The 26,358-nt window shown below is 38.7% G+C and overlaps 1 protein-coding gene across 1 annotated transcript in view; it reads right to left on the reverse strand.

Annotated features, from left to right (window-relative positions):
• TRANK1 (tetratricopeptide repeat and ankyrin repeat containing 1) overlaps positions 1–26,358 on the reverse strand; it is a 126,458-nt gene that overhangs the window by 64,901 nt on the left and 35,199 nt on the right. The window contains exons 8-10 of the mRNA XM_053600052.1: positions 24,749–24,919; positions 2,267–2,521; positions 13–189 (exon numbers count right to left, since the gene is read on the reverse strand). Of these exons, the coding sequence (XP_053456027.1) occupies positions 13–189; positions 2,267–2,521; positions 24,749–24,919 (603 nt within the window). The remainder of the gene's footprint in view (positions 1–12; positions 190–2,266; positions 2,522–24,748; positions 24,920–26,358) is intronic.

A 26,358-nucleotide genomic window follows, 5' to 3' on the forward strand; every position in this document is an offset into this window, starting at 1 on the left:
ACAAGTACTTACCTTTAATATCTAGAAAGATATGGAGTGCTGCATGCAAAGGAGTATCACCTTCTGTGAGAGAAATACTACGGGGGTCTGCACCCTTGGTCAGGAGAAGAAAAGCCAACTCAAAGTCCTTGTGTTTCAGGCACATAACAAGTGGTCTCTCCTGACTCTCCTGAAGACCCTCAGGCAAGGCTAGGAGAGGGCAGAAAGGAAGGGCACTGTTAGCTACACTTTTTGATGAGGTTGGGGTCACTTTAGCAATCAAGTTATAAGGAAAGAGTTGATTCAGACCTAACTTCCAAGATACTCTGACAACCACACTTTCTGGGAGACAAAGGTTTCCCAGAGCCCTCAGGTGAAAGCCCAGATCTTCAAGTGCCCTGACTGTAGGCTGTGCTCCCCCACCCTTCCAGCTCCCCATCTTGTCCTACCAGAGAAGCACAGTTCCAACCACCAGCATTGCCATGGAGTAATAACAGGGCCCGAGAACAACTGAAACACCAACACTTGCCTAACACCATACCTGTCACCCAAGTGGTATGAGCACACTTCCTGCATCCCTTGCTCTCCTAAACTCCTCCCTTAACTGCCATCTTTCCTGGCATCTCTTCACCCCACATCACCTTCCTAGTCCTCAATCCACACAACCACTCTGCTCTGAGGTCCCCGGACCTTCACCAGAAGGCAGACCCTCGCACTAAAGATCTGTAGCCCTCCAGCACATGGCTAGCAGCTATGCATTCACCACCATGGACTTGGTTCCTAGCCCCTGATCCTGTGATGTGTTCTATAAATGCTTGATAAATGAAGTAATAAAAGATAATTCCATGACAGCTGTATTTTCCAAGCAAAGGAAGTAATTTGCCATGTAAGTGTTCACAGCCACTATTATCCAAAATAGCCATTATACATAAGGAGTGGCTGGATAGGCCCTAGCAGGGCTGGATGGGCCCATACGCTTCCATCTAGAGTTGTTTATTCACTTACAAGGCCTTCTGTCATAGATAAAGTTAAAGGACTGGATGCCCATGGAGCCAGTCAAGGACCCAGTATACTTTGTGCACCTAGGATAGTGCAAAGTATTGACTAACTATAAAGTTAGTCTAGAGTAGAAACGTTTTGTACCCTTGAAACCTATGGGGAGGGTCTGTCAAATGTATGTTATGGTGATTGATAACATTGCTAATGTTAGCCCTTGTTGTGAAAGTATACAACTGACAAAGGAAAACTGGAGAGCAGAGCAGTTCTTTGAGGAGATATCCTTGCTGCTCTCCAGAATTGCTGGTTTTTCTGTAAATACAGTGAAGCTGCTGATCTCTTATCTACTTTTCCATTGATTAATTTGGATAACAGACAGATGGTCTCATTGGTCTGCCATCACAGGGAAGGGGTTTAAAGAAATAAATTGAAGATGCCACTCCATCTACCATCTGAAAACTATGGGTAGAAGAAGCAACACTTAAAGGCTTTGCACTGTGTATGTCACTTCAAGGGCTGAGAACCAATATGTTGTTGCTCTGTATGAAGGACATTTCCCCTTCCAGGGCAGAGCAAGCAGAAAACCACACAGCTAAGGTACTCTTTCAAAAGCCTGCATATATTAACTCATTAGCTATTCAAAACAGCTATAATAAAGACAGCCTACCATGATTCCCATTTTACAAATGAGGAGAAAAAGGCATAACTAGCATGCCTAGGGCCACACAGTTAGTAATGGCATTACTGGAGTGTGAGGGATGGGGTGGGAGTAGGTTGGTGTTTCTGATTAGTTCAAAAATAAAACCCAATCCAGCAAATCCACTCCAGACACACTTCTAGCTATGCGTGATTGTTCTGATTAAAGCAGCAGATGCTTCTGCCCACCAATTATTTGGCTATTCCTTTAAAATCAAGCATCTGAAATCCTAATCCATTGATTAGAAAAGAAAACCACAAGAGTTGACAAAGATCCACACAGCATATCCCCTACAGGAAAAAGTCCAGCCAGAGGTTAGGAGGAGATGGCCATTGTAGGCTGAATCAGAGCCACATACCTGATTTCCCCGCACAAAAGAAAAGGGATGGAGATAACTGGAATTCATAAACATGCAGAGTTCCTATGTAACTAGTATTCTCCATTACTATTTCAAAACAAGAGAAGATATAGGTGAAAGAATGACTTAGATGTTGTGATGTCTCCAAAAGCAAGAGAAAGGCAGGCAGTGGCCTGGACTTCCCCATCTGGACAACTTGGACCATTCTCTAATGCTTATGACCTAGTCATTCTCACCTCCACCGTCTATCAGGCATCCCAGGAGCTGAGTCTTCCGCTGGTCCCAGGCACTGAGGTGAGGGATGATGGTACAGATGTCTAGGTCTGAGAAGCTGCAATCTTGGATGAGGCAGTCTCCGAGCGGTGGCTCCCCACTTACTTTGCGGGTCAGTAGCAGAAGTACTTCAGGCCATTTCTGTTTTTCCAGTAAGAACTTAATGAAGGTGTTGGCACAGTCTCGATTAATGTCACAGACTAGGTCAGGAGGAATTTCTTTAAAAATAAGAATAAACCACATTTCAAAAATGTAAGTATTATTTCTCTTCTTCCCTTAACTACATCCATATGTAATTAATATGGATTACAGGTCAGTATTTTTAAGAAATGGGAAAACTAGAAACAAATAATTACTTTGGGCATGTTACATAACCACTTGTAAACAGTAGTGTAAGCACCAACCTTCAGACTTCTTGAGAAAGTTAGAAATGCCCTATAAAGAGTACAGAGCCCTGACCAGAAGACAAAAGAATGATTGTGTCCTAAGGCAGAATATTTGAGTTCAGGGCATTCTACTGAGATCAAAAGGGTAAAAGCCTGGCTTAAATTTTGTATAATATTAACAGTGGGCCCTGCTTAATGAACATAGAAATACAGGAGAAACTACAGAATAATTAAAAAGTCAATGGCGGGTGGCGCCTGTAGCTCAGTGGGTAGAGCACCGGCCCCATATACCAAGGGTGGTGGGTTCAAACCTGGCCCTGACCAAATCGCAACAACATAAAAAAGCCAGGCGTTGTGGCAGACACCCGTAGTCCCAGCTACCTGGGAGGCTGAGGCAAGAGAATCACCTAAGCCCAGGAGTTGGAGGTTGCTGTGAGCGTGTGACACTACAGGACTCTACCGAGGGCAATAAAGTGAGACTCTCTACAAAAAAAAAAAAAAACAAAAGAATGTCCTTCCTAAAAAGTCAATGGCTCGGTACCTGTAGCTCAGCGGCTAGTACACCAGCCATATACACGGGAGCTGGCAGGTTTGAATCCAGCCCAGGCCTGCCAAACAACAATGACGACTACAATCAAAAAATAGCAGGGCGTTGTGGCAAGCGCCTATAGTCCCAGCTAATTGGGAGGCTGAGGCAAGAGAATCACTTAAGCCCAAGAGTTTAACGTTGCTGTGAGCTGTGATGCCACGCACTCTATCCAGGGTGACAGCTTGAGACTCTGTCTCATAAAAAAAAAAAAGTCACGAATTGTAGGATAATAGTTAAAGTACAGCTTACCCCCTCAACTGTTAATTTTTTAATCACACCATGTGTTTCCATCTGATCTTTGATGTCTAGAGACAGAACAATTGTTACCCTATTTCATAATGCTAGTGAGTCTTCAGGGTGGAAAATTTTTTAAATAGGTCTTCAACAAATAGATGGCCAAATTTAATAAAAATATAGGATGCCTGTCGGGGCCTGGGACTGGCCAGGTCTCCAGCCCCAGCCTAGGTTACTGTCTGAACACCGACCGCTGTGCTACCTTGCTTGAGAAGGTAGCCTGAGGTCCCTGAGGGCTATTTGCTTTAGCAGAAGGGAGAGAAAGAGAGAGAAAGACCATCTTCAAGGGAGAGAAACAGTCTTAATAGCAGGAGTAAATAGCAGAGTAAATCTTAGCAGTCTTCTTAGAAGGGCCTCTGAGCAGAGGAGCAAGAGTCTGAGTGAGCGAGTCCGTGAAAGAATGTGCGCCCCACAACTGACTGCTCCTGCATCTACTTATAGATGTGATCCCATGGCTACTTGCACCACAGATGTAGACACTGACAATCACTGATGTTCTCGTTTCACTTGCGCTCGTGTCAAGGAGAGCTGAATCCCTTCCCCATCCCCTTATCACCAAGGTGTTATATAACCGAGATGTTACCAGTGTTTCTTATAATTACAGAGTGTTCCCAGCTTAGCTCTCCCTTCTCCTTCCAATGAACCTATATGGTCTCCTACAGATGCCAAGTAAGTTTGAACTTCAGATTAATAATTTCTTTGTGTAAGTATATATGTGAAATATTCAGGACATTTTACATCAATTTATTCATTGCTTCTCTGAAATTCAAATTCAACTGGGCATTTTGTATTTTGCCTAGGAACAGTACCAGTAAGAAAGCAGCGAGGGAAAACAGAAGGGAAGACATCAAGGATTACCTAAATAAGGGCAATTTTCATTTGCTAGTTTTTGCTTCCCATCCTTTCCCAAGTTTTCTAAAATGATTATATATTTTAATATTTTAAATATTCATTGTAAAAAAGAAAACATTAAATATAGGCTAGTCTATCATATTATTTTAACAGAAATCAGAATAAAAGTATAAAAAGCAAACTTTTAAAATAGGCATTTGAGGGTGGCGCCTATGGCTCAAGGAGTAGGGTGCCGGCCCCATATACCGGAGGTGGTAGGTTCAAACCTGGCCCCAGCCAAAAACTGCAAAAAAAAATAGGCATTTGCAATTTTTGTTCCCTAGGATTTATTTGTTAATCTTCTGTTAATAGTATTTTCTCACCCTCCAGAACTCTGTTAAAGTGTGAATGAGACAGCATCTACATAATTTGGATAGCACATAATTTGGGCGTAAGCCAATCAAGACTCTCCAACCTCCTGACTATAGGTATTGGTTCAATGGTACACACTGTAGTCAAAAGTGTAGCCTACAATGTTTGTTCAAACCACTGAGAGATGGAGCCACAAGTCTGGAAATGTTGGAGAAGTCATAAATTAGAATCTCATCTCAACAGAGAGTCTGAGTCTGTTCTCAACCAGAGAACAGCTGAATTGAAAGATGGGAGATAATATGTCCTTGTGACAATGGTTAGATACCTGAAGCTAACTGTACCTCAGTCCATCTCTGGCATTTCTATTATAACAGTCATTTGAGTTTGCAGTCATTTGAGTCTGTCACTTCCAGTAGAAACAGTTCTAAAATATCCAACCCTATGGACAAAGAAGAAGAAAAGAAGAAAGAAGAAGAAAGAAAAGAGAAAAGAAGAAAGAAAAGAGAAAAGTGAAGACAGAAAAAAAGAAGAGTTTGGTGGATTAGAGACCCAGTCAACTCTGAAAGAGTTGGGGAAAAAGACCATCAGTAAAGATACAAAGGGTATAGAATAGAGAGGAAATAGTAAAGTAACCTAACCCAAGTGAGAGAAAGAAGAACCCATACCAACATGCACAATACCCTAGAAAAATAAGAGCATAGAAACACAGACCATAAGACACAAGGATATTCAAGAAGTAGCATTTCCATCTTGGGGGCTTGTATGAGATTTTTGCCAAATACCAATAAATCATGTATTATTTTCACAACCCTAAGTATAAGTAAAGCTGGTTGTCCATACTTTTATTTAAAGAAAATTAATTTTAAAAAGCTATTAGAAAATAGTAGCAATGGTCATAAATCATCACCTTTAACACAACTGAATGTTGAGGAAAAATTACCTTGCAGAGAAGAAAGGAGGTTCAAGAACCTCTGAACTATCTCCTGCTTCAGAAAGTTTTTATGCAATAACTGGTTTCCTGAGTTCATGTACAGCACAGCTACTCCAAAGCCCTCCTGAAAGCCACTAAATTGGGGGATTACTTTGTTGTTCAGCAGTAAGACAATTAACAAGTCAAGGAGTGACAGCAAGAAGATAGCTTAGTGGAACAGCAACACCCAACTAGATGCCAGCTACCCCAACTTCTACCTCTAATTGACAAATGGAAAATGTCAAGTTAAGTAAGGAGCCATCTCTCTGGCCAAGAAAGGAAAGCCAATGTCCCCTCGGTTCAATGCATTTAAGAAAGTAGTCATTATGAGTAAATACCTTCTGATAAAGTGTTTTTAAAAAGACAAATTTTTATTTGGTATCAGATTATTCACTCAAAAAAACATTCTTAGTTAAAATGGAATTTTACTGAACAGATAGGGAAGCAAAACTGGGCATTTATTTTCACTCAAATGAAAAGGGCCTGGCTCACAGTAGAAGGGCTATCACAATTGTGAAGAGAATAATGAACATTCAATGTCATGGTCTACCAGAGTGGCAACACTTTAAAAGAGATGGACTTTTGAAAATGGGGAAGAAATTTAAAGTATACTATTTTTATTCAGGTTCCCCAGCAGCAGACCCTGAGTCACAGATTTGTTTGAAAGTAGTTATTAAAGAGGAAGACCAGTAAGGGTAAACAGGGTAGGGGTGGAGGAGGGTATGTAGTCAAACAAATTCCCACAGAGGGTGACCTCCACCTGATCCCACAGGGAAGCTCTGGATTGTGAGTCACACTTCATATTTGTCCCCATGCAAGGCAAAGGAAATGGGCTTTCATGTGGATGCCCATCTATCAGTCACTGACTATAGTCTGCGTTGGGAGGATGTAAATCCCCAGGTTATAAAAGTATGAGCAAAACTGGCTCCATAAGCTCAAAGACGTTCTCTTGAGAACAAGCCTTACGTGCTGACTTTTCAAAGTGAAGGTATACCAATATGAGGGAGCACACAGAAATGGTAAAAGGAATACAAAGAAATCCAGAAAGAGCTTCCAACATTATCTTCCACATCCTCTTACACGCATCTGATCATCTTTCAACACATCAAGTCAGAAGAGCCAAAACATACACATATCTACTTCTAGGGCAAACACTCATTTCTCTCTCTAATCAAGAGAGCTTCAGATGCCAGGCAGAAGCAGGATCCACTATAGCACCAACCTTCAAAGAGAAAATGGCAAAGGAAGACCCACATCACCTTAGCTGGAAGCTCACTCTGAGATAAAAAAATGTGTGTGGTATAACAGTATCTGGCTTGTACTCCTGGTCTTTGCCCTCTTACCTTCATCCTAAAATAACTATGAAGACACAAAAAAACAATGAAAACTCAGAAAAAAATAGGACTCTTGGTAAAGGAGGAACTTCCTTCAATATCAAGCCAATGGAAACTTGCTGCTTGCCTCCCTGCACCATGACACTGAAAGCTTTTCAGAAACATCATTCTTCCCCCAGGAAAACTAATTTAGTACAAAGGTCATATGAAAGTGAATAGAAAAGTGCCAAGTACAAGAAGAGAGACAATTAGATGCAACTGTATAATAAATATGTAATATAATATAATTATATATATAATTATATGTAATATAATTATCATATAATAAATATGATTACATGGTTCAGACTAGTAAAGAAGGCAGTTACAGATCAGAGAAAGCTTCAAACTTCAGGAAAGAAATCAGAGAATGATAACATAACTAAATACTGACAAATCATATCACTGCGTAGGAAGGCTGTGGGTGACTTGCTTATTTCACTAAAGTTTTCTGGCTGTTTTTCTAAATTTTCTGTAAGCTTATTAAAAGACAAAAGAAACATCAGGATACAAAGTTGCTTATACATTATAATCACAGTTTTTCAAAAGATGACTCTGTAAGCACTAAACAACAAAAAACTAAATAAAAATATGCAAAAGTGCAATTATAATAAATTGTTATATTTATATAAAACCATTTTTAATAAATTTTCTATAATTTAGAAAATTATATACTTAGCAAATATAGCAGGTCCTCAAATAACATTTCATTCAATGCCATCCTGTTATAGTATTTATGAGAAAAGAAATCAATTCCCAGCAAGAGCCACTGTGTAGAGTTTGTACATTCTCGCCATGTTTGTAACTAGGTAATGTGATTTCCTCCTACATCCCAAAGACATGCATATTAGGTGAACTGGCGTGTCTGAATTGCCCCAGGATGAATGAGTGTGAGTGTGTGAGGGAAGAAGTCTTATTTTCTAAGCAGTCTTTCTGTTAACATGTTCAGACTCATGAGCAGAGGCTCGAAAGCATGCACACAGAACAGACTCAGCTTATGTGTCTTTAATAGAGTTTCACCATGTTTTTAAAATAGTAAAAATTGAAAGGAAATGAAATCAGTATGTTAAAGAGATATCTGCATTCCCATGTACAGTGCAGGATTATTCACAATAGCCAAGATACAGAATCAACTTAAGTATCCATCAATGAATGAGTTATACATAATAGTGAAATACTATGCAGTCTTTAAAAAGAAGGAAATCCTTTCATCTGTTACAACATGGATGAGCCTGTAGGACATTATGCTAAGTCAACTAAGCCAATAGCAGAAAAACAAATACCACATAATCTTACTTACACGTGGAATTGAAAAAAAAAAAAAAAGTTGAATTTACACGAATAGAAACTAGTATGGTGGCTACCAGGGGTTAGGAAACATGGAGAATCAGGGAGCTGTCTGTCAAATACAAAATTTCAGTTAAACAGGAATAAGCTCAAGAGATCTAATGAACATAGTGACTACAGTTAATAACAATGTCTTGTATTCTTAAAAATTGCTAAGTAGATCCTAAATGTTCTCGCCACAATAAAATGTCAAGTATGTGAGCTAACTTATATGTTAATTAGCTTTATTTAGCCATTCCAGATGTATCTGGAATAACATTCCTCAAATAATTGGCCCTCCAAGTATTTTGTCTTCAATGTCCTCATTATACACATCAATGAGAGGGGGGAAAAAAAATCGATTCCCACCAGGGCCACTGCCTGTGTGGAATTTGAATGTACTTTCTTTATCTGCATGAGTTTTCTCTGGTTTCCTCTCACATCCCAAAGATGTGCACGTTAGGTGAAATGTCATGTCTCAGTTGTACCTGTGTGAGTGTGAGTGTGAGGGTGTGTGTGCCCTGCAATGGGACAGTGTCCTATCCAGGGCTGCTTCCTGCCTGGTACTCTTAGCTGCTGATAGAGGCTCTAACCACCTGTAACCCTAAATTGGAATAATTGGGTAAATGCTTATCTTACTTGTTTGTATCAATCTTTCTTAAATGTATGTATAGTTCACATTTTTTCCAGTGTTTAATATTAATATTTTGGTCTTTGTAAGTTTGATGATGTTTCTGTGATGGGCAATATGCTTTAGGAACTTAACTCTTGTTTATTATTATCAATTAGCCTATTGTAAAATTGGTTTCATTATGTGTGTCATTTCGCTGAAAGTTATAGTTTTTAACTACCAAGACATCTTTTTAGAAGAACTTAAGTTACTGTATATATAAGCATATCTAAACCATGCTTAGACATATCTAAACCTAGCCGGACATGGTTGCATGTACCCATAGTCCCAGCTACTCAGGAGGCTGGGGTGGGATGATTGTCTGAGGCCAGGAGTTTGAGGCTACAATTACCTATGATTGTACCAGTGTACTCTAGTATGAGTGACAGAGTGAGACTCCCTATCTTAAAAAAATAAAAACAAGATCTTCTGAAGTTGCAAAAGTGCTTGGAAATCATACAAAACAGAAACAAATCATTTCAAAATGAGAGATCTCATTTATGCCCAAAATTTTCCTTTCAAGACTAATTATATCTATATACTCATTCCATTTTTATAAAAGAAAACAAAAATGTATAAGTCTAAATGCATGTAATAAGGCTAAATTGCCAAAGTCACAAATATATTAATTTTTATGGTAAGTGGTTTGATAGAGAATTTCTTTCTTATATTTCATAAATTTTCTTAACAAATAAAAATTTTGGTTTTATAAAAAGGAAAAAACATGATGAACATCCTATAAGTCAATACCCCATGCCTGCATTCACTTAAAATGAGCATTGTCCTGGTGCTGAGCACAGAGCAGAAAGCAACTAGCTCCTCACTGGGGGACCAAGGAAAGGGATGTGGAGGCCTGGATTTGGGGTTGCTAGGAAAGGCCAAGTAGTAAATCAGAGAAAAGATCACAATTGTGAAAAAAGCAAAGGCTCCAATCTTGCTTTTCTTGGTCCTAAGAACAAGCTGAATAGCAACAGCAGTTAGAGAAAGTGAACATATTGCCATCTGGTGGTGACCATGAAAGGCAGGTTGAGATAGTTCTATAATCTTGGCTATTCAGAATTAAAATGTTGTTCCTAAAGTAGTTCTGACATCCCCTGGCAGCTGGTAAGAAATGCCTAATCTCAAGTCTCACCCTGAACCTGCTGCATAAAATGTACATTTTAAAAGGCTCCCAAATGATTTGTGTGCATGTTAACTTGGGGAAGCACTGGTTTAGAGAACAGCAGAAATCTTCAACAAGACTGTTCATTTCTTAGGCTTTATTTCTCATCTAGAAGTCAAAAGTAGCCTTATCCAAAAACATCAGCACCACTGTTATCAACAAAATGGGGTACATCTACCCCGAGGAAGAATGACGGGAGAAAGCATCTTTTATCCTAGTCTAATGTTCATTCATCTAGGTACAAAATAACCCCATGACCTAATGGTGCTGCTTTACTCAGAACCACGTATGTCAAAAAAAAAAAAACAAATCATCAGATCAGACTCTTTGGTCAGAAACAAAGGTACAAACCCCCTAGTAGCACCTCTTCCTAAAGATAATGCTTCCCTGGATCCCTTTAATGGATGAAGATGGGGAGGAATTAAGGTTCACCAAAAAAAAAGTGGAAGCTGGGCACTGTGGCATATGCCTATAATCCAATGGTTCTCAACCTTCCTAATGTGGCAATGTATTTTCATTGTTAAAAAGGGGTCGCAACCCACAAGTTGAGAACCGCTGCTATAATCTCAGCACTTATGGGAGGCCAAGGCCAAAGGATTGCTTGAGGCCAGGAATTCAAGACCAGCCTGAGAAATTAGTGAGACTGTCTCTACACACAAAAAAAAAGTAGATCCATTTTTACCAACTTTATTCCCATGGCACAAGGCCCTCTCCTTTGACTTCTCTACTGTCTTCTTAACTACTACTCTGAATAGAAAGGCATTGGGGGGGAAAGGTCTAAACTCTACACCATCAAAAAAATAATAATAAAAAATAAAAAATACAGACAGAGATTAAAGATGGCAGCTGAGTAACAGCTTCCCTGCAACTGGGAACAGCGAGGCTGGGGAGACAAGACTCCAGGCATCTCTGGCCGGTGGGATCTCCCTATAATCATCCCTTTGAGGATACAGGGAGCCAGCAAGGGACTTCTGGACCCCAAGAGGAGGACAAAAACAGTGGAAAACTGGCAAGAGGTTGCGTGTGTTCGATCGACCTAATCACGCCGGCAACCGTAAGTACAAGCAGCAGTCAAGACTGCAAACTGGAAAGGGCTTACCTATGATCTGTTTCGGTGTTCTTGGACTTGGCATTCAGTTGAACTGCCTTGGGGAGAGCTTGAGCAGGAGTGTGGAGAACTTTGGGCATTGTCTGGGGCCCCAGAATGAGCCACTGGACTGGCAGCAGGAAGCCATTGTGAAATAACTGCCCCAGCAAGCTCCGCCCTCAGGGACTCAGAGCAAGGATTGGGCGGGTCAAAGTAACCTATTGACTGAGCAGCCTAAAGGCGGGGACTCCTATTACAGCCTTAATCCTTAGGGGCAGAGTGAGATGGTTTTGGCACACTGGAGCCTTGGGCTGTTGCCCTGGGTGGAGTGCCGTGACGTCACAGCTCATAGCAACCTCAAACTCCTGGGCTTGGCACCGCCCAGACCTCCGTAAGAGATGTGCAGAGACCCCCAACCGGTGACCCGCACCAACTGGGCCTCCGTATTCCCTGACCAGGAACTGCGGGAGCCACGCAACCCTGCGTCCTCCCTCCTATGTCCTCCCAGCCTCCACACTAGCCCATTCATCTGGACAGAGACTCTGGTAGCTGCGTGCCCTTTGGAGCCCTCCCTGCCTCTGTGCAGAGCTCTTCTCCTGGCCAGAGACTACTGGAGCCTTGGGCTCTCTGTGCCAAAGTCACTGGGCACCTGGCACTCCCAGAACCGTGCGCACCACCCCCAACCCTGTTGCTGGATCCGGGTGTGTCACAAACCGGAGCTACTTCCACAACCAGAACTCCCTAGCTAGAGCATCCCCAGAGAAACTACACAGGGTCACTCCCTACAAAGATCCAGCAAACAATAGAGTGATCCCGCTGGGGTCTAATCTTGGAGAGACACCTCCCCAACTCTGAGGACGGCCAGAGGCAATGGTGAAAAACAATCATGAGGCGAAATCAACAGAAAAACTCTGGCAATATGAATAATCAGAGTAGATCAACTCCCCCAAGGATCAATGGGGCAGAAACAGCACAAGACCCCATGCACAAACAAATAGCTGAGATGTCAGAAATTGAATTCAGGATCTGGATAGCAAATAAGATCGAATTAGAATTTCAAAAGTTATCTCAAGAATTTAATGGATTCAAAGACCAAATGACCAAAGATTTCGACACATTGAGACAAGAAGTTGCATCCCTCAAAGATCTGAGAAACACAGTAGAATCCCTCAGTAACAGAATGGAACAAGCAGAAGAAAGGATTTCTGACATTGAAGACAAAGCTTCCGAACTCTCCCAAACCCTCAAAGAAGAGAAATGGAAAGCAAAAACAGACCACTCTCTCAGAGAGTTCAGGGATAATTTGAAGAAAACCAATATTCGTCTTATAGGGATCCCTGAAAGTGATGAAGTGGCTTCACAAGGCACAGAGTCTCTTCTCCATGAGATTATGAAGGAGAACTTTCCAGACATGCCAAGGGATTCCGAAATTCAGATAGCAGACAGTTTCAGAACTCCAGCACGACTCAACCCAAATAAGACATCCCCCAGTACTCAGCCCTACTATGAAACTAATTTGGGGCTCTCACATGAAAGCTATAACCCAGTTACAACTTAACAATAGGGGGAAGTGGGAAAGGGGGAGGTGGGTAGAGGGAGGGGGATCGGTGGTGCATCTTACAGGGGTATTTGCGAAACTTGGTAGATGTAGACTGTAAAGGTTTTGGCACAGTAACTGAGATAACGCCGGAAAGGCTATGTTAACCACTATGATAAAAATGTGTCAAATGGTCTATGAAGCGAGTGTATGATGCCCCATGATCATATCAATGTATACAGTTATGATTTAATTAAAAAAAAAAAAGTGTGTTCGAGATAGAGGGAAAATAAAAATAAATAAATAAATAAAAAAGAAAACATTAGCAATGATGACATACATAAATATGAAAGCTGTCAGGTTAGCTTTTAAAAACCCAACTCTATGCTACTAGCAAGTAAAACAAAGACACAAAGAGGATGGAAGTAAAAGAATTGAAAAACCGCAAATCTCATACAACCAAACAGAAATCTGAGTAGCTATTTTATTATTAGACAATATCAATTTTAGAATGAAATGATACATAGAAGAGAGACGGTTGCTATAAAAAAAAAAAATACTGACTAGGAATGTAATAACTCCATGATAGGAGATCTAAAAAGTAGCCTTAAAATAAATAATGTGAAACACAAGATTTTCACAGCAAAATTAGACCCAATTTAATAAATATACTTAGAAATACTGAACAATTAAAGAATATACATTTTTCTCAAACATACAGAGACTACTTACAAATAATGTTTATATTCTAGGTTGCAAAACAGACCTCAAATATGAAATAATCAGTATCATACATTCACATTACAGCATGTGTGTATAACATATGTAAAAGACAATAGCAGCAAAAACTGTGCAGGAGACATTATTTTCGGGGGGAGAATATTTAAAAAGAAATCCTCTCAAGTAATTAAAGAAAGCCTAAGAGGAAAAAGAAAATACTTAGAAGTGTATGATAGTAAAAATAATATTTAAAATTATATGTAACTTGATAGTACCTAGGAAATATACATAGCATTTTTATGTGTTTGTAATGTGTGTATAAGAAAAAATAAAGTATCAAATCCAAAAAAAGACATCCCCCAAACACATCATAATCAATTTCACTAAAGTTAATATGAAGGAGAAAATTCTGAAAGCTGCCAGACGAAAGAAAACCATTACCTACAAGGGGAAGAATATCAGAATAACTGCAGATCTCTCTATTGAAACCTTTCAAGCTAGAAGAGGATGGTCATCGACTTTTAATCTCCTAAAACAAAATAACTTTCAACCCAGGATCCTGTTCCCAGCTAAACTGACCTTCATTTATGACGGAGAAATTAAATACTTCAACTACATTCACATGTTGAAGAAATTTGCCACAACTAAACCAGCTCTCTAGGACATTCTTAGACCTATCTTCCATAAAGACCAGCGTAATTCTCCACCACAAAAGTAAACCCACCCAAAAAAATTTTGATCGAATTCCAACTTCCACAGTCGCAAAAGGATTAAAAATGTCCACGGGTCTCTCGAAAGGCTTATCAATACTCTCAATCAATGTGAATGGTTTAAATTGACCCCTAAAGAGGCATAGGTTGGCGGACTGGATACAAAAACTCAAGCCAGATATCTGCTGCATCCAAGAATTGCATCTTACATTAAAAGACAGATACAGACTCAAGGTGAAGGGATGGTCATCTATATTCCAGGCAAATGGAAAGCAGAAAAAAGCAGGCATTGCAATCCTGTTCACAGACGCAATAGGCTTTAAACCAACCAAAATAAGGAAGGGTAAGGATGGACACTTCATATTTGTTAAAGGTAATACTCAATATGATGAGATCTCAATTATTAATATTTATGCACCCAACCACAACACACCTCAATTTATAAGAGAAACCCTAACAGACATGAGCAACTCAATTTCCTCCACTTCCATGGTAGTTGGAGATTTTAACACCCCTTTAGCAGTCCTGGATAGATTCTCCAAAAAGAAGCTAAGCAAAGAAATTTTAGATTTAAACTCAACCATTCAACACCTGGACTTAACAGACATCTACAGAACATTTCATCCCAAAAAAACTGAATACACATTCTTCTCATCAGCCCACGGAACATACTCCAAAATCGACCACATCCTAGGCCACAAATCTAACCTCAGCAAATTTAAAAAAATACAAATTATTTCTTGCATCTTCTCAGACCATCATGGAATAAAAGTTGAACTCAATAACAACAGGAACCTGCATACCCATACAAAAACATGGAAGCTAAACAACCTTATGCTAAAGGATACATGGGTTATAGACGAGATTAAGAAGGAAATCACCATATTTTTGGAACAAAACAACAATCAAGACATAAATTACCAGAACCTCTGGGATACTGCAAAGGCAGTCCTAAGAGGGAAATTTATAGCACTCAAGCCTTCCTCAAGAAAACGGAAAGAGAGGAAGTCAATAACTTAATGGAACATCTCAAGCAACTGGAGAAAGAACACTTCAACCCCAAACAGCAGCAGAAGAAAAGAAATAACCAAAATCAGAGCAGAATTAAATGAAATTGAAAACAAAAGAATTAAAAAAAAAAAGAATTATACAACAGATCAATAAATCCAAAAGCTGGTTTTTTAAAAGATCAATAAAATAGATAAACGTTTGGCCAACCTAACCAGGAAAAAAAGAGTAAAATCTCTAATTTTATCAATCAGAAATGGTAAAGATGAAATAACAACAGACACCTCAGAAATTCAAAAAATCCTTAACAAATATTACAAGAAACTCTACTCTCACAAATATGAAAATCTGAAAGAAATCAACCAATACGTGGAAGCACGCCACCTACCAAGACTTAGCCAGAACGAAGTAGAAATGTTGAACAGGCCTATATAAAGTTCTGAAATAGCATCAACTATACAAAATCTCCCTAAAAAGAAAAGCCCAGGACCAGATGGCTTTACGTCAGAATTCTACCAAACATTTAAAGAAGAACTAGTACCTATACTACCAAACCTCTTCCAAAATATAGAAAAAGAAGGAATATTACCCAGTACATTCTACGAAGCAAACATCACCTTGATCCCCAAACCAGAGAAAGACCCAACAAGAAAAGAAAATTATAGACCAATATCACTAATGAATATAGATGCTAAAATACTCAATAAGATCCTAACAAATCCCATGACCAAGTGGGATTTATCCCAGGGTCTCAAGGCTGGTTCAATATACGTAAATCTATAAATGTAATTCAACACATAAACAAACTTAAAAATAAAGACCATATGATTCTTTCAATTGATGCAGAAAAAGCTTTTGATAATATCCAACATCCCTTCATGATCAGAGCACTTAAGAAAATTGGTATAGAAGGGACATTTCTTAAACTAATAGAGGCCATCTACAGCAAACCCACAGCCAATATTGTATTGAATGGAGTGAAATTGAAATCATTTCCACTTGGATCAGGAACCAGGCAAGGTTGGTCTCCATTGCTCTTTAACATTGTAATGGAAGTTTTAGCCATTGCAATTAGGGAAGAAAAGGCAATCAAGGGTATCCACATAGGGTCAGAAGAGATCAAACTTTCACTCTTCGCAGATGACATGATAGTATATCTGGAAAACACTAGGGATTCTGCTACAAAACTTTTAGAAGTGATCAAGGAATACAGCAATGTCTCAGGCTATAAAATCAATACCCATAAATCTGTAGCCTTTATATATACCAACAATAACCAAGCCGAACAAACAGTCAAGGACTCTATTCCTTTCACAGTAGTGCCAAAGAAGATGAAATATTTGGGAATATACCTAACAAAGGACGTGAAAGATCTCTACAAAGAGAACTATGAAACTCTAAGAAAAGAAATAGCTGAAGATGTTAACAGATGGAAAAACATACCATGCTCATGCCTGGGAAGAATAAACATTGTTAAAATGTCCATACTGCCCAAAGCAATATATAATTTTAATGCAATTCCTATTAAATCTCCATTGTCATACTTTAAAGATCTTGAAAAAATAATACTTCGTTTTATATGCAATCAGAAAAAACCTCGAATAGCCAAAACATTACTAAGCAATAAAAACAAAGCAGAAGGAATCACCGTACCAGACCTGAGACTGTACTATAAATCCATAGTGATCAAAACAGCATGGTACTGGCACAAAGGCAGAGAAGTAGATGTCTGGAACAGAATAGAGCCAAGAGATGGATCCAGCTACTTACTGTTATTTGATCTTTGACAAGCCAATTAAAAACATTCAGTGGGGAAAAGATTCCCTATTTAACAAATGGTGCTGGGTAAACTGGCTGGCAACCTGTAGAAGATTGAAACTGGACCCACACCTTTCACCATTAACTAAGATAGACTCTCACTGGATAAAAGATTTAAACTTAAGACATAAAACTATAAAAATACTTGAAGAAAGTGCAGGGAAAACTCTTGAAGGAATCGGCCTGGGTGAATATTTTATGAAGAGGACTCCCCAGGCAATTGAAGCAGTATCAAAAATACACCACTGGGACCTGATCAAACTAAAAAGCTTCTGCACAGCCAAGAACATAGTGAGTAAAGCAAGCAGACAGCCCTCAGAATGGGAGACAATATTTGCAGGCTATACCTCCGATAAAGGTCTAATAACCAGAATCCACAGAGAACTCAAATTTATTAGCAAGAAAAGAACATGTGACCCCATTTCAGGGTGGGCAAGGGACTTAAAGAGAAACTTCTCTAAAGAAGACTGACGCAAAATCTACATACACATGAAAAAAAGATCATTATCCTTAATCATCAGAGAAATGCAAATCAAAACTACTCTGAGATATCACCTAACCCCAGTAAGAGTAGCCCACATAACAAAATCCCAAAACCAGAAATGTTGGCGTGGATGTGGAGGAAAGGGCACACTTCTACACTGCTGGTGGGAATGCCCACTAATATGTTCCTTCTGGAAGGATGTTTGGAGAATACTTAGAGACCTAAAAATAGACCTGCCATTCAATCCTACAATTCCTTTACTAGGTTTATACCCAGAAGACCAAAAGTCACAATATAACAAAGACATCTGTACCAGAATGTTTATTGCAGCCCAATTCATAATTGCTAAGTCATGGAAGAAGCCCAAGTGCCCATCGACCCACGAATGGACTAGCAAACTGTGGTACATGTATACCATGGAATACTATGCAGCCTTAAAGAAAGATGGAGACTTTACCTCTTTCATGTTTACATGGATGGAGCTGGAACATATTCTTCTTAGCAAAGTATCTCAGGAATGGAGGAAATAGTATCCAATGTAACTCAGCCCTACTATGAAGCTAAATTATAGCTTTCACATGAAGACTATAACCCAACTATAGCACAAGACTATGGGGAAAGGGCCAAGGAAGGGGAAGGGAGGGGGGAGTTTTTGGTGGAGGGAGGGTAATGGGTGTGGCCACATCTATGGTGCATCTTAGAATGGGTACAGGCGATTGCACTAATGTACACAGCTATGATTTAACAATAAAAAAAAATAATAAAAAAAAATAAAAAATAAAAAATACACTGTCCCATACAGTGGGACACTGTTAGTGGCCACTAACTTAATTGCATGAAATTAAAATTTCAGTTCTTCAGATGCACAAGCCATAGAAGTAACATTTCAACTGTTCAACAGCTACATGTGAATAACAACTATTATATCAGAGTAGGCATAGAATATTCTATCATCTCAGAAAATTGTATTGCATAGAACTGGTCTAAAAAGATCCCCCAACTCCATTTTAGATTTAAAGCTTGTGCAACTAATAAAATCTAAAAAATAAAATATATGCATATGACTCTATACAAGCCTAAGTATGTATAAAGGAACAGTGATATTCAGTACATAATTCCATTCAGAGATTATTGCATACAGACATCATATTTAGAAATTGATTTCTATAAGGGTTCCACTGCTAGGAGTATTTTGGGAACTACAGGAAGATTCCACCTTATTAGCCACTCCTGATTAACTGTCATCCTCTTCTTTTTAGATTTTTATTAGTTTCACTGATAACTCAATGTTTCTTTGTAGGCTTATAATAGCCTTTAGAGTGGCAAGTAAATCTCTGTGGTCAATAGTCTAAGGAACTTAAAAGTAATCAAACATTCAACAAGTATCAGGGGTTTTAGGCTTGAACTGCATTCAGTGCCATCAGAGGCTCCCCAGGGAGTTGAACAAGCCTGCATACTTCTCACCTGCATGCTTTCCTCCCAAGCAAGTGCAGCTAAATTCTTTTTTTTTATTTTTTTTTATTTTTTTATTTTTTTTTTCCATCATTGTAAAAAAGTTTTATTAGACAGCCCTGCAGAAGGAACCCAGCTATGAAAGAAATTCTCGTGGTCTGAAAAGGGAGGTTGTGGGGGAAAAGTAGGGAAAAGTGCTATAAAATACAGACACCATGGCAAAAGTAAAGTTTTCCAACTTAACCATAATTTAAATTTAACCACAATATTTGGTAGACATAAAGGTACAAGGATGCTACGTTTATGAGATTTTATTACTTTTTTTGCAACATTGGTTCCTTCAGCAACTATTTCCTCACCAAAAATACATTTTTCCAGAGGAAGTTTACATTCAATTTCAGGTATTTTTTAGTTTGCATTTTTGTGATGTAAGTTCAGGGGAACACAGAGTTCACTTTGTAATGAATTATAATGTTTACATTCCAACTTTTTTAAAATGGAAAACTATAGGGATATCGATATGGATGAAGTGGTTTTTCCCAGAAGCCATTTTTTTTTTGATCTGTCCACTCTCTTTCATGTTTCTGATTCTACTGTTTCTTACTCATGAAGATGCCACGTTTTCAGGTTTTCTTTTTTTTTTTCTTTTATGACCCTTTTTTTTTTTTTTTTTTTTTTTTATTGCTGGGGATTCACTGAGGGTACAATAAGCCAGGTTACACTGATTGCAATTGTTAGGTAAAGTCCCTCTTGCAATCATGTCTTGCCCCCATAAAGTGTGACACACACCAAGGCCCCACCCCCCTCCCTCCTTCCCTCTTTCTGTCCCCCCCCATAACCATAATTGTCATTAATTGTCCTCATATCAAAATTGAGTACATAGGATTCATGCTTCTCCATTCTTGTGATTCTTTACTAAGAATAATGTCTTCCACGTCCATCCAGGTTAATACGAAGGATGTAAAGTCTCCATTTTTTTTAATGGCTGAATAGTATTCCATGGTATACATATACCACAGCTTGTTAATCCATTCCTGGGTTGGTGGGCATTTAGGCTGTTTCCACATATTGGCGATTGTAAATTGAGCTAAGTGCAGCTAAATTCTAATGAGTAAAAAGGGGGAGAAAAAAACCTCGAATAGCCAAGATAATACTCAGAAATAAAAACAAAGCAGGAGGAATCACGCCACCAGACCTCAGACTTACTATAAATCAATAGTGATCAAAACAGCATGGTAGTGGCACAAAAACAGAGAAGTAGATGTATGAAACAGAATAGAGAACCAAGAGATGAATCCAGCTACTTACTGTTATTTGATCTTTGACAAGCCACTTAAAAACATTCAGTGGGGAAAAGATTCTCTATTTAACAAATGGTGCTGGGAGAACTGGCTGGCAACCTGTAGAAGACTGAAACCAGACCCACACCTTTCACCATTAACGAAGATAGACTCTCAACTGGAATAAAGATTTAAACTTAAGACATAAAACTATAAAAATAGTAGAAGAAAGTGCAGGGAAAACTCTTGAAATCGGTCTGGGCAAATATTTTATGACGAGGACCCCCCTGGGGTATTGAAGCAGCTTCAATAATACACTACTGGGACCTGATCAAACTAAAAAGCTTCTGCACAGCCAAGAACACAGTAAGCAAAGCAAGCAGACAGCCCTCAGAATGGGAGAAGATATTTGTAGGTTATATCTCCAACAAAGGTTTAATAACCAGAATCCACAGAGATCTCAAACGTATTAGCAAGAAAAGAACAAGTGATCCCATCTCAGGCTGGGCAAGGGTCTTGAAGAGAAACTTCTCTGAAGAAGACAGACACACAGCCTACAGACATATGAGAAAATGTTCATCATCCTTAACCATCAGAGAAATGCAAATCAAAATTACTTTGAGATATCATCTAATTCCAGTAAGGTTAGCCCATATCACAAAATCCCAAGACCAGAGATGCTGGCATGGATGTGGAAAAAAGGGAACACTTCTACACTGCTGGTAGGAATGAAAATTAATACATTCCTTTTGGAAAGATGTTTGAAGAACACTTAGAGATCTAAAAATAGACCTGCCATTCAATCCTATAATTCCTCTATATATACTAGGTATATATCCAGAAGACCAAAAATCACATCATAATAAAGACAGTTGTACCAGAATGTTTATTGCCCAATTCATAATTGCTAAGTCATGGAAAAAGCCCAAGTGCCCATCGATCCACGAACGGATTAATAAATTGTGGTATATGTAACACCATGGAATATTATGCAGCCTTAAAGAAAGATGGAGACTTTACCTCTTTCATGTTTACATGGATGGAGCTGGAACATATTCTTCTTAGTAAAGTATCTCAAGAATGGAAGAAAAAGTATCCAATGTACTCAGCCCTACTATGAAACGAATTTATGGCTTTCATATGAAAGCTATAACCCAGTTATAACCTAAGAATATGGGAAAAGGGGAAAGGGAGGGGAGGGGAGGGGGAAGGACGGGTGGAGGGAGGGTGATTGGTGGGATTACACCTACGGTGCATCTTACAAGGTTACATGTGAAACTTACTAAATGTAGAATATAAATGTCTTAACACAATAACTAAGAAAATGCCAGGAAGGCTATGTTAACCAGTGTGATGAAACTATGTCAAATGGCATATAAAACCACTGTATGGTGCCCCACGATTCCATTGATGTACACAGCTATGATTTAATAATAAATAAAAAAAATTGTCAAAGGTAAAAAAAATAAAAAGAAATAAAAAGGGGGGACAAGCTGAGATTCTATAGAATTTGTTCTCTTGATTCTAAACTCAGACTTCAGACTTAACTGGTGAAAAAGCAATAGTGGAAGGGAGAGCAGGAACCCTGTCTCATAATATAAGGTGCTTTTTAGGATTAAAGACTCCCAAAGATTCTACCAAACAAGGAACAAAACAAAAAAGATCAAAATTTTACAAACTAAACAAAAATGATTTATGCCAAAGATATTCGCAGTATTTTAAAGATTTAGATTAAAGTTAATAAAAGATAAATTTGCAAGCAAATCATCCATTTTCTACCACTAACTAGTGGTCCTGTGTCATTTTAAAAACTGGAAATTCACTGGTAAAGTAACCTGCTTACTTTCAATTTCTCAATTTGTGGAAACTATTCTGAAACCAGGATTACATATATAAGCTTTCAGAAAGTACTTAACAATATCTTATTAAGTATATTACCTCACAGAAGAAATCACAGTTCCCTTAAATATCATTTAAAAACTAAACATGGTTTGCCATTCTTTAAAAAAAAATCTACCAAAAAAAATCTGCAAATACATTTCCTCATTCTCATGGAAATGACAGATCGATAGAAGATACTTAATTTAAAATAAATTAAAATAAAGAAATAAAGTTAAAACAGAAATGGGGGTGGAGACGTGTTTAAAAAGCAGCTTCAATCTCCCACACATGAAACTTTTCTTACTCTGGCAATTGCAATAATCACCAGCCTATCATACTTAATCCCATCCCAGTACACACCACAGGCTGCCTTCAACTTGCTGCCCACTTACCATACAAGGGAGGGAGTGTTTCCAGGGAAACACATATAAATAACTACAGGAAATGCACACTAACCACCTTCTAAATATTAATCAATCTAGTCCTTCAATCATAAATACAAACCATCCAAAAATCAGAAGATAATTAGGGAGAAGCAACAGTACAAAAAAGAAGCAAGAAAATGGGTCAACTAACTCTGAAAGTAATGTAAATAATTCAGAGAAAAAAGTAGAAATTTTTTTAATTTTCATTTTCTTAAATGCAATTCAGTAAGACATGGCCCATGTACAACAAGAATAAGCTGCTACAAATAAGAAAAAAAAAAAAAACAGAAGAGTTCTTAGAAATTAAAACTACGATTTTCCAAATAAAAAATATGCAGCAATGGACAAGCTGAATTGTAAAAGGAAAAGCTAAAGACCAAGTTAGAAGACCTGGAGAAAAGAATGGAGACAAAGAATATTAGGATGAAGTACAGAGACATGTACTATAAATTCAAGAAGCTCAACCTTTTAATAGTAGTGGCAAAGAGAGAAAGAGACATTGGAGGGGAACAAATAATAGAAGAAAATTTTCCTGAGCCAAGACAGAAGATTTAAAGGGGTCAACAGGTACCAAGCAAGAATCATCTAGAAACATCCTAGGGAAATTTCAGAATTCCAAGGACAGAAAAAATCCTAGAAAGAAAACAAAAAAAAAAAACAAAAAAAGAGACTGACATCAGACTTCTGATCAGTAGCAATGGGGGCTAAAAGATAAAAAAAAACATTTCTTCAAAGTTGTGAGGAACAAGATTTATCTGTTTATTTCATAAATGTCAAGTACCACAGACTGATAAACACACAAAAAAAGACTGTTACTAAACTATGACATGTAACTGATTGTAAAACACAATGCAGTTTCAAAGATATTAAATATGGAGGAAAATACAACTTACTATTGATGAAATGCAATGCCTATGTTCAGACAAATTATTAATCAATGTGAGGATAAAATAAAGGCATTTTCAAAAACTCCTTAACTCCACTATTCAAATCTCCTCCATAAAAAACTCACTTAAGCAGGTAATCTAGCAGATCAAGAAAGAAATCTATGCAGATAACATAAGCCACAAGAGGGCGGCGCCTGTGGCTCAGTCGGTAGGGCGCCGGCCCCATATACGGAGGATGGCGGGTTCAAACCCGGCCCCAGCCAAACTGCAACCAAAAAATAGCCGGGCGTTGTGGCGGGTGCCTGTAGTCCCAGCTACTCGGGAGGCTGAGGCAAGAGAATCGCTTAAGCCCAGGAGTTGGAGGTTGCTTTGAGCTGTGTGAGGCCACGGCACTCTACCGAGGGCCAGAAAGTGAGACTCTTGTCTCTACAAAAAAAAAAAAAACATAAGCCACAAGAGTCATATATGAGAGCAACTACAGAAAACAGAAATATCTACATGTTTCACTATACTGGGATGCTTAAAGAGCATAACATTTAAAGAGCAAAGTTTTGGGGACACTGCGTGATTCTCTCCTAAAGGATCAAGTCATGTTACCAGTTGTAGAAAGAATTATATTTACATAATCATACCACCAAGTAAATGCTATTTATTGGTTTTCAAATTTTAGAATCTATCTATGGAATACTCAAGAGTTAAGAAATGGAATGTAAATGATACGAATAACATCACTAGACAAAATCCAACAAGTAGGACTAATGCAGCCAAGCACTTTATCTTATACAGCAGAGTCTGTCAACGGATACTATCCCAAAGTGATGAATCATGAAATACAGACATAAGTGCATTTTAAATTATTGGCAGTAATTGTTTCTGAAAATTAGGCATAATTTTTATATCCTATTCTGTGTTAATTTTTTTCTTCTTCTTTTTTTTATGTGCATGCATGGAAAAAAAATCTCCCATACTGCGCAAAGGTAAACCTAGAGAAGTTCCCAGAATGTCATAAATGCTTTCTAAATAAGAGTTGTCTCATTCTATGTTTCTTAAAAAGCAAACAAGTTTTCCCAAGATTGGGAGGTATCACTTTTATCAAGTGTACCAAAAAGAGATAAAGTGATTTATATCTATATCACAGAACCAATTTTAAGCCCCCAAAAAGTTAATCAACTGGAAGCTGTACCTGTTAAGTCCTTAGAACACGTAGCCAGCTTTTCCAAGTGATTGTTGATTTTTTCGATAGCTTTGAAGTTCTTATTCCTCTTCAGGACATCCACAGCGGACCGAGACTGTCGATCCAGCAAAGTGGGATCTGCTCCAAAGCGCAGGAGCATCTGCACGTCCTCTGTTTGTCCTAGGGTATGCCAAAATGAGAAGTGGGGATTGTCATGGTTCCTGCCATAAGGAGATGTCCCCATGAGTGCTCCTCCTCCCAGTGCCTTGCCTGAGCAGCCCAGGGCAAAAGGACCAAGGTCCCTCTGTTTACAGAACCTGAAGTGCCAGGCTCAAGGCAGGCCACCCAACTCCCCTAAAGCGAACAGTTCTGTACAGAGTGGGAAGGACAATGGCTTTTAAAAGGTTCAGAAGCGCGCTCCTCTCTACCTTTCTCCCTGCTCCTTGGCAACAAGCTAGGAGAGGGGAAGTCTGGTTACTAGGCAACAGTTACAGCTGTAAGGATAACAGCAAGCTGTGACTTCAGACTTCTTTATTTCCAAGAAAGGAAATAGAATATTCTTCCAGGAAAAAAAAAAAAAAAGCCTGTCTGGCAACAGGAAGAGAAAGTGGCAATTGCTTTAGCATCAGGGTTTTTTTGTTGTCACTGTTACCATTCTCCCTGCCCCAACCCTCTGGCTGTCAACTCCATTTGCTGCTCTGACATGTCTATTTGCCAAACATCAAGGCATCTCTGTGATCACAGATGCAACAATTTTCAGAATGAAAGAGGTACATCCCTGGGCCTACATGGAGACTTATGTAGGCCCACAGAGTTAAACAAATCAATGCCTGATCCCCACCTTTCAAACATAGCTTTCCTAAAATCCCCTCTGACAAGGCACCTTTATTCCAGGTTATACTCACAGGATTCTATTTTCCCATCACCCTAGACACAACTGTCCTTCTCCCACTTTGCAAAAAAGTAAATAAATAAAATAAAGTCATACTTTCTACTCATGGAGACTCTCACTGTGGTAGGCAGAATTCTCAGATGTGTAGGTACACCTTTTCCCAATTATTCAATCAATACTAACCTATAATGTACACAGCTATGATTTAACAATAAAAAAAGAAAATAAATAAATAAAATAAAATACTAATCTAGAGGCTATTGTGATGAGACCCTGCAAATGTATTTAAGGTCTCAAATCAGCTAACCTTAAGACAGGGCAATCGCCCAGGTGGACTTGAATGGATCACATGCATCCTAAAGGTCAGAGTTCTAGAGGTCAGAGATGGAAGAGTTCAAAACGTAGAAGTATGAGAGAGATCTGATGCATAGGAAATTCTCTTCTTGTTTTGAGGATAGAGAGGACCAGAGGTTTTGTGGCCTATAGAAGCTGAGAGCAGCCTTTGGCTTCTAGACAGCAGGGGAATGGGGATTTCAGTCAAAGAACTGGACTCTATCACAATCACGTGAACTTGAAGGATGGCCTACAACTCTAGATAAGAACACAGTCAAAGCTAACACCTTAATTTCAGCCTTGCAAAACAAAGAGCAGAAAACTCAGAAGATCATGCCACATTACTGACCTATAGAGCTGTGTGCCTATAAATGGGTGTTATTTTAAGCACTTA

Source organism: Nycticebus coucang, chromosome 8 (assembly GCF_027406575.1).
Source record: "Nycticebus coucang isolate mNycCou1 chromosome 8, mNycCou1.pri, whole genome shotgun sequence".
Taxonomy (NCBI): Eukaryota; Metazoa; Chordata; class Mammalia; order Primates; family Lorisidae; genus Nycticebus; species Nycticebus coucang.